Source organism: Struthio camelus, chromosome 2 (assembly GCF_040807025.1).
Source record: "Struthio camelus isolate bStrCam1 chromosome 2, bStrCam1.hap1, whole genome shotgun sequence".
In the NCBI taxonomy this organism is placed as follows: domain Eukaryota; kingdom Metazoa; phylum Chordata; class Aves; order Struthioniformes; family Struthionidae; genus Struthio; species Struthio camelus.
Genome location: NC_090943.1, coordinates 60005696 through 60021718, shown reverse-complemented (window position 1 = coordinate 60021718; position 16023 = coordinate 60005696). Strand labels below are relative to the sequence as shown.

General features: G+C 44.5%; 1 protein-coding gene across 3 annotated transcripts in view; it reads left to right on the top strand.

Moving 5' to 3' along the window:
• The window catches only part of COA1 (cytochrome c oxidase assembly factor 1), a 53344-nt gene that overhangs the window by 31359 nt on the left and 5962 nt on the right, over window positions 1-16023 (top strand). For all 3 annotated transcript variants that reach the window (XM_068936012.1, XM_068936010.1, XM_068936011.1), the window contains one exon: window positions 13671-13773. In XM_068936012.1, coding sequence (XP_068792113.1) covers window positions 13680-13773 — 94 coding nt within the window. In that variant the 5' untranslated portion in view covers window positions 13671-13679. The remainder of the gene's footprint in view (window positions 1-13670; window positions 13774-16023) is intronic.

The following is a 16023-nucleotide window of genomic DNA, read 5'->3' as shown; positions in this document are numbered from 1 at the left end:
CCATTCAGTTCAGAACAAATACAGCAAACTCTGAAGTGCAGTGCAAGAACAGAGCCAATTGGTAAATCTGTGCCCCAAGTTCAGTACAGTTCTCGAGCTAAATTTTCATCTGAGTAAACTTGAAAACTGCAGCACTAAATCTCCTTTTCCTGCAGTACAATCTAGTTTCTTTTCCCCACAAGGAATTATATTTTCCTTTTTGCAAACAGAGACCACATGAGACACATGGTTTGACTTCTGAGGAAAAACCTCGAAGATCATGGCTTATATGTATTTAAAAAAAAAAAAAAAACTCAAAAACAACAACCCACAAACTCATGTTCTGAAGTTAAGTGCAGTTTTTAGGTCTATCTACTAGTTTTCTGTGTACTGGAAAACCATGGCCTTAAAGGGGAAAGACAATTGTGATAAGTCATTAAAAACAAGTTAGCTAGTAAAGTCGTTTTTCCATTCTGAAGGTGGCTTGTCATACGTTAGTGAAATGAACTAGTCACATAGCACACCTTTCACCACTTCGAAAGGCTGGACTTTCCCATGTGTAATAGGAGCAGCTCTGCATATTCCTCCAATAAGAGGAGTATCCACTCCTTTTTGTACATACACTGCTATCACTCCACAGTTTCTGATTATGTTTTATTCGTATGCAATCATAAATCACTCACAAATCAGTCCTAGGCCTAAAACTAACCGGACCAGTTCATGTTTCTGGAGCGAGCTATTCAATTTGCACCGCTCTCCAGATTAAAACATTCCTTGTTACTAGCTAAGTGATGTTCAGCAGGGAAAGATGACATCATGCCATTTTAGGAGGTATGTGTTTGGGGAAGGGAGGAAGACAGCAAAGCGAGAAAGGAAAGGCCCATTTAAATGCATTTGCTCTTGGCCCACTCACCAGAACAAGGTGAGCTGAGCAACAGCTGCCCCGTTCACCCTCTGATGTGGCGCTCTGCTTTAGTCTCTGCCAGTGAGGAAGAGAGGCCCCTCGCTTGCAGTCTCCCTTTGATCAGGAGTAGCAAATTTTAGAGACGCAAAAGGTGCTCTCCAACACCTTGCAGCACTGTAAGGTGCTGCCACCCCAGCAAACACGCAGAGTTTGCAGTGGGAAGGAATGAAATGCATGTGGAGTCAGGACAGGCATCCTTACATCTGGCAAATTAATAGGAACAAAGCAGGAGTTCAGGAACTATGTATTGCTGCTGCTTCAGTCACTACAAGTAATGTTCCCATCTCTTTTGTGTCAGGGAGGGAGGGTTGTGACACAAATAAATATACTTGAAGTATCACTCAATGACTTCTGTTTTGTACCACTGGCATTGGGATCTCAGGAGGGATGCCAAGAACTATCGTGAAAGGACTTGTCATGTGCAAAAGCAAGCTAGAGAAGTTTGGATGCCTGAATTTTGACGTTTATTTTCAGTGCAGACTATTGAGGCTGTGGTGGTTTCTGGGGTTATAAATACGTTTTTCAGTCTGATTGGCCAAGTCATTCTCCTGCATAGGATGAAAACAAATATGTAAAGGGGTGCTAAGGGCCAGGAGCTTTGCAATGCCACTTACTGGTGCTACAAGCTGCAATGCTTAGTTCTGGGCATAGACAAAAGTCCCAAACTCTGGGGCTGCACTGTGATCACACTGAGGGGAAAAACATGCTAAGAAATGACCAATATGGACTTAACGCAGTGCTGGGCAACAGAAAAAGTTAGAAGACTAGTTAAGTACAAGGCTTAATACTGCCTTTTCTCAGGACTTCACCGTCTTGGAGCAGTTTTCCATCAACAGGAATAGGAAGATGGCAACGCAAGTTGGTAATTTCTTTTTCAGGTATATTTAGCAAAAGGGCAGGATAGAGGAGGTTGAAGCTTTCATTAACTTTAATACTAAGCCAAGTTCAAGCAAAGGTGCAGTACTTGCAAACCATACCTGGCACACTAAGACAACCGTAACAAGCAAGATACAAAAGTACAATTACAGCTGTAAAGTGGAAGTGGTGAGTTTGTGCCTTTGCTGTACTGCAAATAAAGCGTATTGCCAAGTTGTGATGATGGCATTTTTTCATACTCTGCAGCAAACAACCCGATTATCAAACAATAAGGCCTTCATCTTTTGAGGGCGCCCTTAGAAGCAGAGGAGGAGCTCTTTTCACATCTTGCACTATTCTTCCTCTGCTTCTAATAACACAAGTGCTTGCAGCTGGAGAGCTCTATGCTGAAGTGTCTGGTTTCTTTAATGTAGACCTCAGAGAAGCAATGCTAGGGTTAACGTTGTTTTGCCCAAGCATATACAAGTGTATTGCAGAAGGCACTATGCAAATAATGTTCACAGAGTTTATAATTTCCTGTTCAAACAGCAAAGAAAAGAAGGTCATTGATTTAAACCAGAGAATACAAATGATTTCCTGCCCACAATGCTGCCAAATGCTTGGAGTTATTGATTTTTTTTCCTCCCTGCTGCTAACCAAACACTTCTGGTCCTGTCATGGGCATCATCAGCTTATTGACTAAGTAAACATAACCCATTAAGCTGAAAATTTTTAAAATAATAGAAAATTATAGTGGCTATAGTAACAAAACATTTACACTCCAAAAAAATAAAGATAAAAAAGCAGGGGGAAAACAATTCCTGAAGTTAATTAACTTTTATGTAGATTCAAGTTTCTGGAATTTGGGTTTGTATCCAAAAGAGAGAGAAAGGAACAAATTGAAAGAAGACTGAAAAAAACACTTTCCTAAAGGTGCCAAAAAGAGGAGACTGCAGAGAAATAGATACTTGAAATTTTGAGACTCTGAGAAAAACAAATATTGCAAAATAGAGGTTGAAAGGGTAAAAAGATGTGACAGCAAAAGATGTGACAGCAACATGGTAAAGGCATGTGTTTATTTATTTATTTATTTTTAGCAGCAGGAGGTCTCTGCTGTTGTCTGAATAATTTTTTTCAAGCCAGCGCTGAGCACAGCTGATGCCTGGCCTTGGAACATGCCGTTTTGAAGATCACGCGTACGGTATTAATAAACGTAGAACAATACTTGCTGTCAAGTTGGTTACAAGGCGGTGGTTCACTGAAGGGGGTCTGACAATGTCAAAAAGCATTAGACCAGAGCCAGCAAATGCTTTATATGCTTCAGCTGAAACCAAAAGATGAATTGATGCCCTGGATCTGACTTTAAGGCATCTGTCTGCTCTAGAGAGCGTGTGTTTGTTTGAAGAAGCAGGGAAACAAGTTGCTTCTCTCTCCTCCTTCAACCATCTGCCATAGCTCTGGAGGCAAGGAGCAAGATGTGGCAGAACAAATCGCTGTGCGGTGTAAGTGGCTAGAGATGCCTTGCGGATGGAAAAGTCTTCAAAAGTAGGAGAATGCCCTCAGAACATGCTCAGAAGAAACTCCCTCCAGAGGAGTGTGGCCTCACTGGCAGAAGCCCAGGCCAGAGGAGGTTGTCCCAACAGGGCACCTCTACCAGGCTGGGACACCTGGGAAAGGGCTTCCTTTCCCCGGCTCTCTGTTGCAGATCAGGCTACCGGCTTCCCCTGCGGAGAGCCTCGCAACCCGATGTTGAAAACTATGGCAGCTAGCTGTTAGAGAAGAGCTGGGCAGAAGAGGCTCTGGGAAGAGGTAAACAAGCAGATTATAAAGTGATGAAAAATAAGCATATCAGTCTTCTATGGTGACTTGCAAGAAGGTGTGACCGTTTCCTCCACCCCCTCACTCTCATGCCTGTTGTCTGAAGAATACTATTAAGGCAGGTAGTCACAGATTATTAATGACTTGTTAACAGCTTCTTTAATTCTCTAATAAGTGCCAACTGTGGCTGCTATAATTATTCTGTTAGTCCTGCAACACACCCTATGCCAGGCTGCAAAATACATTTTTTTCTGGAACATGTTGTTGTATCTCTTCACATGCATGTGTCACACGTGGACAATTTTGCATCTAAGTGAAATTACATCTTAGGATGTCAAAGCATTTCATAGCCATTAAATGTCACTGTTTTCCAGCAAAGTAAGAAGAAGGAAGTGTTTAGTCACTCATTTTTATATGTGTGAATTGAGACACCCGAAGTTTATGGTTTTAGCCACAGTGACATAGTGAGTCAGTCCCCGAGCAGCTTTGACACCTGGAGCAGTGTCTTCCACTTTGCCCACACTGGCATCACATGAGCTGCAAAAGGCACAGGTAGATTGAAAAACACACAGAACAGGGCCTTTTCTATCTCAGCTGAAGTCTCTGGCAGTAACGTTTTATAAAAGTGACGGCATCTCTTTATCACCCTTCCTAATTCCCAGTAAGAGAGAGAGCCAAGTAGCACATGATGGGAAAAGAAAACAAAAATGTATGGAAAAATTTGTCTCCTGTGGTCAAAGGCAGTCTTTCCAGTACAGTCTTCAATTTAGGGAGTTTGCGGGCATGGATCCCTTCCAGTATCGTTAACAGCAGTGATTCCCAGCTAACTGGTCCCATTTTCTTTTCTTTGTAGAAAACTTCTCATGAATGTGACATTTGTCAGATTTCATTATATTTAGCCCTTGGTAATCTAGTGTCTGATGAATAAACATTTACAACTCCACAAACAAAAATTTAAAGGTTATTGTAGCCATCCATAAGTGTATGAGGAAATAACAAATGTTATTAGCACTCCTGAAAGCTACTGGTGAGGGTGTGTCTTAAAAATGCCATAAAGCAGCCTAATTTCCAAAGATCCCAGCACTTCTATGAAACAATGGTCCTATAAAGGTACTGCCAGTTGATCGTGTATAAACCATGCAATGTCTTGAAAAATCCCACCCATCAGCAGTATGCAAAAACGTGGTTTGTGCTTTTGTGCTCACCTCTGGGACTGCAGCACCCGGTTGTCAGGCAAAGCCCCATGGGGTAGCTCTATAGCAAAGAATATATATGTCTCCCTATACCTCAAGGTGAGTTTGCTGTAGGAAACGGTCCTGGAGGCTTGCTGAATCTTCCTAGACTGGGATGTTTTAGCCTAACAGAGAGGCTGGTGCCGGTGCATAGGGAACGGCCCTGGTCTCTGGAGCCCAAGTTCTCAGCCTGGCACAAACTCCCTGTGAAGTCAGCCAGTGTTCTTCTGCCGCAGTTTTTTTTTTTTGGGGGGGGGGAGGGGGGAGGAACTGGTATCCCTGACTTCCCATGGATTTCAGGGTTTCACAGCACACAGTGGTGGAAGTTATAGAAGGAGCTAAGATTCGGTGAGTACAATAAAGAGGTCATTTAAACCATTAAAAAGGAGAGATTTTTCCCTCAATTTTCCCAACACGTGTTCTGTGGAGGAAAATATGGATTGCAGTCAGCTGTTCTCTCAAATCTTCTTGCCTTGACTCATCTGTTGGATGAGAAGTTGATTCACACCCAACTGTCTTGTGAGTGTCCAACATACCTTTTTATTTTTTCCTATGAGGGGATGGATAAAGCATAGCCATTCACTAGACTGAGTTAAAGGTCTGACTCCCGATGCTGCACGTACAAACCGCACCACTTCCGTCACCCTTTTGCTCTCCATCTTTGTGTCACACAGCTCAGTGCACAAGTTAACCAAGTTGAATGGAATGGAAACCTTTAAGTACAGTGAGAAGTTTTTTTTCTTCCCTTTTTTAAGTGGTTCCCACCATAACTTACTTTTTTTCTTTTTTCCCCTCAGAATAGAACTTTTCTAGGTCAGAATCCCTGCTGATCTCGTGCTGTTTTTGGTGTTCAACACTTATTAAAAAGTCACAGGTATTTGAGGCTATTTTTTCCCCAGATCTTAATTTACATTAGCAGCTTTAGCTGATACTGAACCAGCTCTGCTCATGTGGGCAAGGACCAGGTTCTGGAAACAATCCAGGTGTCCAAGATGTTTGAAAGTAATTAGTTTTTCTCAAAGCCTTAGATTTTCAGTGTTGCTCTGATGTATTTCAAAGGGACTTGACCTTCAGAAGAAGGGCAGGGTCAGTATTTCATGAAGAGGCTCTTCTAGTGGAGCGTGAAGAAAGGAGCCTGAAATAAACTTACTGCTTCTGAGCATCTTGGAGGGATTGCGGATAGCATTTTATTTGTTTTTGCTTCTCAGTAGGAAGAATGAGTAAGAGAAAGGTGTCTGTAATGTGACAAAAATCTGTGCTGCTCTAATACTATGTAATAAATAGCATTACACCAACAGTATGTTTGGCCTTAGGGCTGCAAACCTTCCCCTCTCCCCTGCTATTTTTAAAAAGTTTTGTAAATCAGACTCCAAGCTGATCACAGCAGAGTGGATCACATCTTTTACTCCCCTCATTTCAGGAAGCAGAGGCATTGCGAGGGAACAGGCATCATATGATTTACACTATGTTCCTGCTGTATATATTTTTTTCCGGTGACAGCCTCCCCTGGCATTCAGTTCCTTCAGGTTGCTGTCCTACTGCATGACTACTCGATGCATGCACGTAGATCATATTATTGAGGTTAATAAGACTACAGATAGGCATAAGTCTTATTAGGATTGCAGTTCGGGACTGTAAACTTCTAGGCAGGGACTAACTTTTAATGTAGCTACGTACAGGTCCTAGCCCAGTGATGCCTGCAGTACTCCTATGAACTTTTGTGACAATTTTCTTTTCTCTTTACCTGGTAAAACTTGACCTTTTTACCAAGAGAGATACTATAGACTTCTGAATTTTGTCCCCCACCCTCTCAGGATTTGCTGAGGTGAATTAAAGCTATGTGAGTCATGGGTTTTAGCTTTGAGGAACTTGTCCATGTCTTTGGCATGATTAATGTAGTAAACACAAATAAATGGCCAGACGCTGGAGCTGACAGCGTAGTAGCTGCTGTTGCATACAAGGCATTGCAAACTCTCTGATCTTTCCCTCAGAAAAGTTTTGGTACTCTCCCCTGATGACTTACCTTGCAGGTTGAGTGAACCTATTCTAGGAAACTATGCTCAGAAAACATACACCACACTATGAAGAGGTCTCTATCTTGACAGTCCACTTCTGCTGAGCGCCTTTAGCACAGGCTGTTCTTTCCTTTCCTCCTGGCCACGCGAGGCAGCTGGAGGAATGAATGCATTTGCTGTTTTCTTTATGGGACTCTCTTGTTTTAATGTGGCAATTTGGAAGCTAGTGTGACGCAGGCTGCAGGGAGGCCCTGATACAGAGTGGAGCAACTCTTTTGAACCCTGGATTGCAGCTCCAGTGACCTCACTCGCAGTGGCAGGGAAGCCAAAAAGCTGTGCCATAGGTTTCTCAGGTAAACGACTCACTGTTAAAAGTATAAATATCACTGGCCTTTTTTTCCCCCCCTCTAACTTGGATGCAACATTTTCATTTATCCTACTTATGACTTCTTACTCTTTAAATCCTTTGCAGTTCACCTTTCAAACACAAAAAGGTGGTGAATTTTCCACCTCCCCACCATGGTGTCCAATTACAGAAGCATACAATTAGGGATGTTAATGACAGATTATTCGGCATTAACCTATAATACCATGCTCTAATAACAGCAAAAATGGGTCACACTGTAGGTATAATTATCCTGCTTCTCGAATAACACACCCAGTTTCATGTCTCTTTTCTGCAATATCCCTTATGTTTCAGTACAAAACATAGGTAGCTACATTTGTCCTCAAGAAGCACCTGGGATGTAGTGTTGAACTGGCTGCTGCATAAGCCCAGCCTTTGAAAACACTACGAACTGAGATACAGCGTCGATGAGACTTGGGAGAAATGCAAAAAAGATGCAAGACCCTTCATTATCTTCATTATCTGCGGTTAGGAAGACAAAATCCTTATTCCAGCCTGCTAAACTGAGGCACGATAGCTCCTTGGACATTGCGAGAGGTGCCCTACCATTTCTGTTGGCACAGTGGTGGTCAGCATGGGGGAAACACGGGCACGGGACAGTGCACGAATCAGTATGGGAAGGGGATGAGCCGAGGAGTGAAGGTGGGCAGGCAGGAGGAAAGGAAACAAAGTGCAGGTGAGCCCATTGGAGGAGACTCGATAGTTGGAAAGCACGTGGGGAGGTAGACTGTGACAGTGGCACACAGAAGATGTATGAAGATATGTATAGATATCCAAACGTGCAAATGAGAGCACCCAAAAGAGAAGAGAAAGGAAAAGAAACTAAAAAATCTGCAGGCACCATGTTACGCTTCTGTACTGAGCGTTGTAGCACGTGGCCGCAGGAGCTGTGATACAACTACCTGAATAAAGTTGCTGTTTAGAGTCCTTAATCACTCTATTGACCCCTTTCACGTCCCTTGTTAATTAGCTAGCAGCAAAGGCAGAAAATAAATGTACCACAGTTTTCTGGCCTACTAGTAATCCTCCTCTCAAACAAGTATTTGTCCCTTCAAAGCATTTTAACTAGGATAAATTACACCTTTTTAGGAACCAGTCCACAAGGAGACCCTTGAAGGACCGTTTCCAAGCAGGTAGAAAAGATGTTTTACCTTCCTAAATAGCAAAATCCTCCTGAGAGCAGCTGGAGGAGAATCACTGAGGGAAAAAGCATTACTCCTACTTTTCTTTTGACTGTAAATTAAGCAAATTACCTTTTTGTCTTTCCACTTTTCTGCTGAGCTTTTGGTGAAGGCACATAGTACATGCAAAGTCTTTGGTATTTCTGCTATTTTGGCGCTGACAGGGGGCACAATTTGTGCTGTTACTTCTTAGAAGTGTGGTAACTAGCATGCTCAAGCTCTTTCCTTGAAAAAAGGGAAAATAATATGATGAAATGATGATCCTATCAAAAAAGTTCTGCTGTGCTGCCGTCTCTTTGGTGACAGTACCAAAGAAGAAGATATTTTATGCACAGTGTCAACAGGCTGTCTCTACAATTTTGTCCTGGCATGTTATTAGTAGAGAAATTGGCTCAAACCCAGGTGCCTTATGGATATTAGGAGATCAATGGATGGGTTGTATCTATTCATCTGAGTAAGCCAAACAGCAAGAATGTGAAATACAAGTGTTTACTTGTGTGCAGTTTCCCTGGCATTACCCTCATCTTCTAAGGCTTCCACACCTACGTGGGTGGTTTTCCTAAAAGCTGAATCCGGGGCTGACTCAAATCCCACTAGCCCAAGTGAGAGTTTAGTTGCAGAAAGGTTTTTGGAGGCTCCCAAGACAGTAGTCCCAGTCTTAAAGTTAGATGCTTAGATCCAAGTTCAGGCATCCCAGTAAGTTATCTGAACTTAATTGTGTAGTCTTTTGCCATGCATATTTAGTGCAAGGGTCATGCTGACACCTCAGAACTGCAGTGGTTTAAAGGCCTATATTAGTGGCCTGTCAGTATATTGTCTTGGCCAGGTGCATAGTCAGTGGCCTAAACTGAGATAATCAGCAGTGCTCACAGTGGATTTGCATCGATCAAGCAGCTTCTCTCTGAATTTAGTGCAATCTTACTGTTTACTGTTGGGGCTGCCATAGCACCTGGAAGCTGGAGGTGCTGCTGGAATTTGGTAGTGCTGGAAGGAGGAGGAAATGCCTTCCCTGGAGAACCTGCAGCCCTGGTTTCTTGCTCCGGTGGCTGCAGTTTAAGGCAAGTAAAATGAAAGCTTGTAGCTTTGGGAAAATGCCCTTTAGTTTGTTGCCACCCTGCCTTTGGTGGAGGAGCCCAAGACCGACCTGTAGTGCCAGCAGAAAAAAAATGACCTGCATGAACTGTCGAGATTAGAACATATCTGAATTTGCTGAAAATAGGGAGAATCTCCAAAGCCTAGTCTATTTTTAGAAGATCCTCTGTGGAGAAAACAAAGTCTAATTAGAAGCAGACGTTTTTGTTGCAGCAACCTACCATTTCACATGTGACCCTGGGAGTCTTCCACCTCTCCGGGTTTGTTAAATCTCATTGTTAACTGTCTGAGTCCTGCTTAACTTCAAAGCCAGGCCTAAATACTACCTTTTCCAGTCATATCTTCCTGTTTTCAAGACATGAGATGAACATTGCCCTTATTAGGAAGTTCTGATCTTTAATGCTCTCTTTTAGAGAGCGTTAGTTATAATGATTCTCTTCTTTTGATAATGAGGCTCTTCTTTTGATAACTGTGGGATTAGTGGGTTTGTGTCTGCTGATCTCCACCAAGGCTTCTTATGGCTGTGAAAAGCATGGGGAAAAATAGCTTTTTGCAGAACAATTTAGCTTGGAAATTTTAGCTTGGAATGTTTTTTAAATTATCACTTGTGAAGAAATCTGTTTTTCCAAAAGTTGACTTGCATACTTTTTAGTGGTATAACAGGTTCTGAGGAGAGATCTCTGTCACAGATAGCAATTTGAGCTTCCCTTATTAAGACGCAATTACATCTTGTATTTATAAGGTTCTCCTAAATGCATTGTGTTACAATTAGTCCCTTTGTAGCAAATGATGTTTTAGGTTTTTTCCCCTTCCTTTTAATACCCTCTAAGCTTTATCAGTAATTTTCAGGAAGTCTCAGTAATTTTCAGAAAGCTTCAGGACATGAGGGTCTCTCGACATGTCTTTGCTCCCCTTCCCTAGCGTGCCAGCTCCTCAGCATGGCAGCCAAGCAGCAGGTGGGAGCAGCTGTCGGCCAGAGGGTAAAGACCCCAATGATGAATCCTTTCAACAATTTCCCACTAAGTTTTGGGCTTCCACAAGCTTACGCCATTAGTATCTTCTGTGTCATCACTCAGAAAGTCATCAGCTGTTGCACGTGGAGGGATGTTGAAGGAGTTGAATGCACTGTCTGGACATCTGTGCCACAAGGGACCACGATGGCAGGGCAGAGGTGCTGCAGACCCCACTGCAAGGGATACAGTGGGCTCCAAGGACATCTGTACACTTGCTTTTGGAAGCTGATAGGGATTTGTGGTAGTAAAGAAAAGGTTTATCAAGTCTTTGGAGACTTGTTAAAATCTATAGCTCTGAACCTCTTCCCACAACACGCTGTCATAGGAATAGGTCAGAAAAACAGTGGAGAAACAAGTGGGAGGAGAGTGCAGAAGTGAAAGGGCTACTCTGGAGGTGGGGAAGCGTGGTCCACGGGCTTCCAGGAAGGCTGAAAGCAAGTAATGGAGATATTCTGCCTGTTAAGGTGGTGACGACCTTCACAAGGGTTCAGTGCAAATTAGGCCTTTCCAGCACTGGGTGACTAAACGTGCACCCCAGGCCTCCGCTTGGCCACCTTGCAAGGGCTTGGGCCAGGCAGGTGCACAGGAGAGCTACCAGTCACCATTTCTCCATGGCCAAACCTCAGTCCCAATGTCCTTGTTCTGAGATGTCGTCATGAGGGAGCTTGTGGCTGGTGACCCTCTTGCTCTTCCACATTCGCGAAGCAACTCGTCTGTGCTCGTGTGGGCTGAGATGTATCACAAGGCAGTGATTAAATGGGTGCGAGCACGCGATGAACTGGCAAGAAGTTCCTCTTCCTTTCCATCAGGCTTCTTTGAGTGCAACCAAACCATGAAACCAAGAGAAGCTCAAACCTGCGGACGGCCAATTGCACATCCTCTAATTTCAGCCCTTCATTAGGCACTTCCCTTCAGCCCTGTTGAAAAGCTCCTCGCTGGAGCTAGGGCTGCCTATCTTTGCACTTTTACTCAGCCAACTGTCAGCAGCACCCCGTAGGCCCAGACATTTGTGTTCAATTACCTTGAATTTCATCACAAAAAAAGCAAATTTTGCCTGGCAGTTTTAGGCTACAGCTTTGAAAGGGGCAGAACAAATGCCTCGGGTCACAGCCTGTTATGTCTGATCAGCTCGCCAGATTTATGACCTTTTTTCCTGTTATGTGATGTTGGCGTTGGGCATGTTTCTAGCTTTATTCTGCATTCAGTAGAGCAATCAGTGTCAGAGCAGTTGGTCAACACCCCGAGCTAGATGTGTCTTGCTCCTTGCAAGATATATTTTACAGGAAACTCAATTCTTAATCAGATTATGCGCTTTGAGGGAAAAAAAAAGTTGTAGATTGCTTTTTAAAGAGAGTTAAAAACACAAGCCAGCAAACGGAAAGCTTTAATGTCCTTGTGAATCGACTACCACCGTTGCTCTACAAAAACACTACTTCTACTTCCTCTGCTGCAACTTCTCACGCTATATAAGTTCCCCAGGGAAGAAGAAAACCCAGCAGAGAAGCAGATCAGGAGGGAGAAGAAATGGAGGCTGGTTGTACAGATGGCACAATTTGAGGATTTGGGGCATAATATAGACACAATGTCTGTATTTCTGTAGGTTGTTACCAGTATTAGCTACTGATAAGTTTTCCTAAAAAACAGCAAACCCAAACACAAAGAGCTCTTAAATTAAGTGAACTAAGGAACAAAGAAAGCCTTCAACTATGCTTTATAATTGAAAACTAGTACCAATGAGGCAACAGATGAAAGTTATATCTGGGTTACAGCCACCATTTCCCTCAGGCTAGAGCAAGTAGGAGATGAAATATGGATATTTTGGCAAACAGGTGAGCTGAGGTAGGTTGCGAGTACCACACTGACCCAGCGAATCATGGGAAGGAGTCCTGACATTGCCTGTCCACCCTCTCTAAACTGTGGTTCGCAGCTGAGCAATACCTGAATAATGCATATTTGAGGAATACTAGGGGCGATTTTCGCAACAGGACTCAAATGGCCCTGCCTAGGTCATATTTCTGTAACTGGTTAGGCACTGTGCTTTGTTAAGGAGCTTGTGCTAAGCAGAACGCTTGTGTCACGTCATCGGGGTATGAAGATTTCGTTTGGAAGCCTTTGGGATCAGAAGTCCCATACGGTTTCCCCAAGCATTCAGATATCTGTGTTCCTACATCAAAAAGTCTTTTGTTGGCTTTTCAGCTTTTTAAAATGCTGTCAAGACCATTCCTCCCCGTCGTCCCTGTTGTGAGAGAAGTTCAATGTAAGCAAATACTTGGGTGCTCGGTCAAGTCCTGTCCTGCCACAGCCAGGCCTGAAGCAATATCCTGCTCTCACTGACGGCTCTTACTAACGTGCTACGGGCAGGAGCTTTAGATAGGGCTCTTTTGGTCCTATGGCCTCACCATTACCCAAACCACGGACGTGTTTACTAGATTGACTTTCTTGGAGGTATTTCTTACTCTGCTGCACCGTTCACTGAGATTCCACAATAATGACTCATTAAAAGGGCAAGTCGGGGGGGTGGTGGTGTAGGAAGGAAGAAAATACAGAGGAAAATAGGTTTGCAAGAACCTTCCTGTTTATCCATGGCTCAGGGAAAAAAACCAAAAACCAAAAGAGAATACGCACACCCTGGCTACATTATCTTTGCTGGCATAGCACTAGCTTGGCTCTGCAGGTTGAGACTTCAGGCCAAATTCACCCCTGCCGCAAGCGTGTTTACTTTAGAGGAGTTTACTCGAAAGAGAAATGTGGCCCCTCGAGCCTGGATGCCGGCAGCGTGCTCGCGAGCGCGCACGGGGAACCCCGGGAGCAACGCGCCCCGTCGCTGGCTCTCCGCCACTCCGGCGAGGTTGTTTGCTTCTCGGCAATTAGCAAAGTGGTGGCATCGCTAGAAGGAGCGAATAGACGTAGTCAGCCCTGCGGAGTCTCCAGTTTGCTCTGTGCTCAGCACAGGTCCTTCCGGGTGCGCCGTGGGGCCCTGGCGAGAGCGAGCCCGATTACTGCACCCTGCACCCCTTGGCTGGGGCGGTGGAAAGGGCTTTTAGGAAAGAGGAGGGGGGAAATAATGCTTTGTCTTTCTTCTTCTATAACAAATGTCTCTCCTTTTTGTTTTCAGGGAGGAAAAATGCCAGCTTCTTTAAGGAAACTGCAGCAAATGGCTATTTTTATGGGAGTGTTCAGTGGTGGGGGATGTGTAGTTATGTACACTCTTATGCAAAGTAAGTCTCCTTGCTGTTAGCAACCTTATTTCTCCTCTGCCCCTTTCATTTGCTTTTGTGCAGTGGAAAAATAATAATGTTTTAAGATCTGAAAAGCATGCAAAGCTAAGGGAAGTGTGGCTGATCTTCAGGGACCTGCACGTGTAGGTTCTGCTTTATTTAACCCCAGGGCTGATTCTCTCTAAAGCACTGCTGCACTCATTTCCCGAGGTGGGTGTTACACAGAGGGCTGACTGCTGTGGTCAGGGGAAAATCTCATTTCGGGGAGGTTTCCTGGGGGACTGGGGGGAGGTGGGAAATAAAAGATTGGGCAGTCATGTAGGGTTAGCTTCTTATTGAGATTTTACAAGCGGGCAGGAGAAGAAAACCACATAAAGGAGGTATCTGTGAGCACGTGTTAAAGCCTAGGGCTTTTATCGGCATATCTCTTTGTGGTGCTGGCCCTGAAACACAACTCACCAGTGAGGTGCGAAGGCACCATTAATTTGCCCAGAAGACAACGAAGGGCAGTAAAGAGCAACCAGCATGGAAGAGAACAGGACAAAGAGAGACAACCTAGACAGATAATGCTGCCTTTTATAGACAGATCTAATTGCTACAAGTCTTTGGCTGAGAATTCGAACTATTAGTCTAAGTGATGGTTTTTTTTTTTCTCAAATGGTTTCTAGTTGTTAAGAATCAGACCAGAAACAGGCTTTGCCTCTCTCTCTCTGGGGGTGTTGTAGGGCCTCTTGGCCCTTTGCCTCTCCTTGCTGGTACTATCAGAAGTTACTGCTTTTCACCTACCTTTATATCAGACAAAGCTGCCAGAAAAGTGTAGCCAAGCCTGTTCCTCAGGCCCTCAGATTAGATGTGAAACCTCCTCTTCATTTTACACGTATTAATAACAAATCAGACAAGGCTGGAAAGCAGGCCTTAATTTCAGGCAGCTCGTGCCCTCAAGCTCTGGAGTATATGACAGATATATGATCCTCTTATGCTTTTAAATATTGAATCTGGCTTTAACAAGGACATTAGCATTTTTTTAATTTTCCGTTGCAGCACTGTGATCTAGCAGTCTCTGAAAATATTCCACCCCCTGTGCTAATGAAAGTAAAACAGCTCTTTCCCCAAATCACTTAGCTGTATAGTCAAGTGACTCAACGTGATGGCCAGTTCTTTTTAAAAAAACGTCTTGCCCTGCTGCACTATTGATGGCCATGGAGTATCTCTCTGGGGACGTCCTTTTCTAGCAACCAACGGATCGGGATGCTGCCGGGCAGCAAACCAGCGTGGCCTCCTCCCCCTGGTCTCGGAGGCATCTTCTCCCAAGGGGTTCAAGCACCAGCTCCGTTCGTCACTTTTATGTTTCTGAGACGCTCGTGCAATTGGGGAAAAGAGGCGCATTTCAGACTGGGAGCGCGGGGGAAGGCAAGGGGCGAGTAGCCGCAGTGCAGGGTTCAGCTCTGGGTGTCTCAGCTGTACTGGGACTCGCGAGGAGCAAGCGCAGCAGTGGGAGTAGGGGCAGAGGGGGGCTTCCCTCCCCTTCCTTCACGCTGAAAGGGTTTGTATGCACACAGTCCCTCTAAAAGCTGGTACAAACACTCAGGTAGTCACATTTCTACTCTCCGTCTTCACCTCCACTCCTGCTTTATGGCAGCAGTCTCCCTAGCCAACACCACTATTCTTTCAGCTTTCCTACCAAAAACATGCAGACAAACAGATTAATTGGGCAGTTTACAGGCCAATACTTGGGCCAAGACACTAAGAAGGTACCGGTGTCTGCTGGGAACAGCTGAAAAGGGGCACTGGGAAACTAGCACCAGTTTCTCCTCCAGCCTGGAGGAGAGGCACAACACACTTAACGTTGCCTGGTGGCTGCATGCCGCAGTCCGCAGGCGCTGTGGTGCCCTGTGATCGCCCCAGGGTGCTGGAGCCAAGGAGGACCAGCACCGATGCAGCGCAGCAAAACTGCTGGTGGGCCAACTGGGTGCTGCCTGCTCGCAAGGGAAGCCTCTAATTCGGGACAGTGGGCAGCTCTGAGAGCAACACAAGAGGGGCAAGACCAGGAAAGGGATCCAAGCCCTTGTTTAAATAAAACTCCTTGGAAGGCGAGAGCGAAGTTGCTGGAGTCAGATTTTCACACATGCACACTCTTAGCATTACACTGCTCTTCGTCTTGTCAGCGGGAGTGAAATTCGGCTGGGGAGAAGCACATCTGAAAATCGCAGCAGGCAAATCTTAAAACTTTTCAAGCAAACCTCTGCCTCC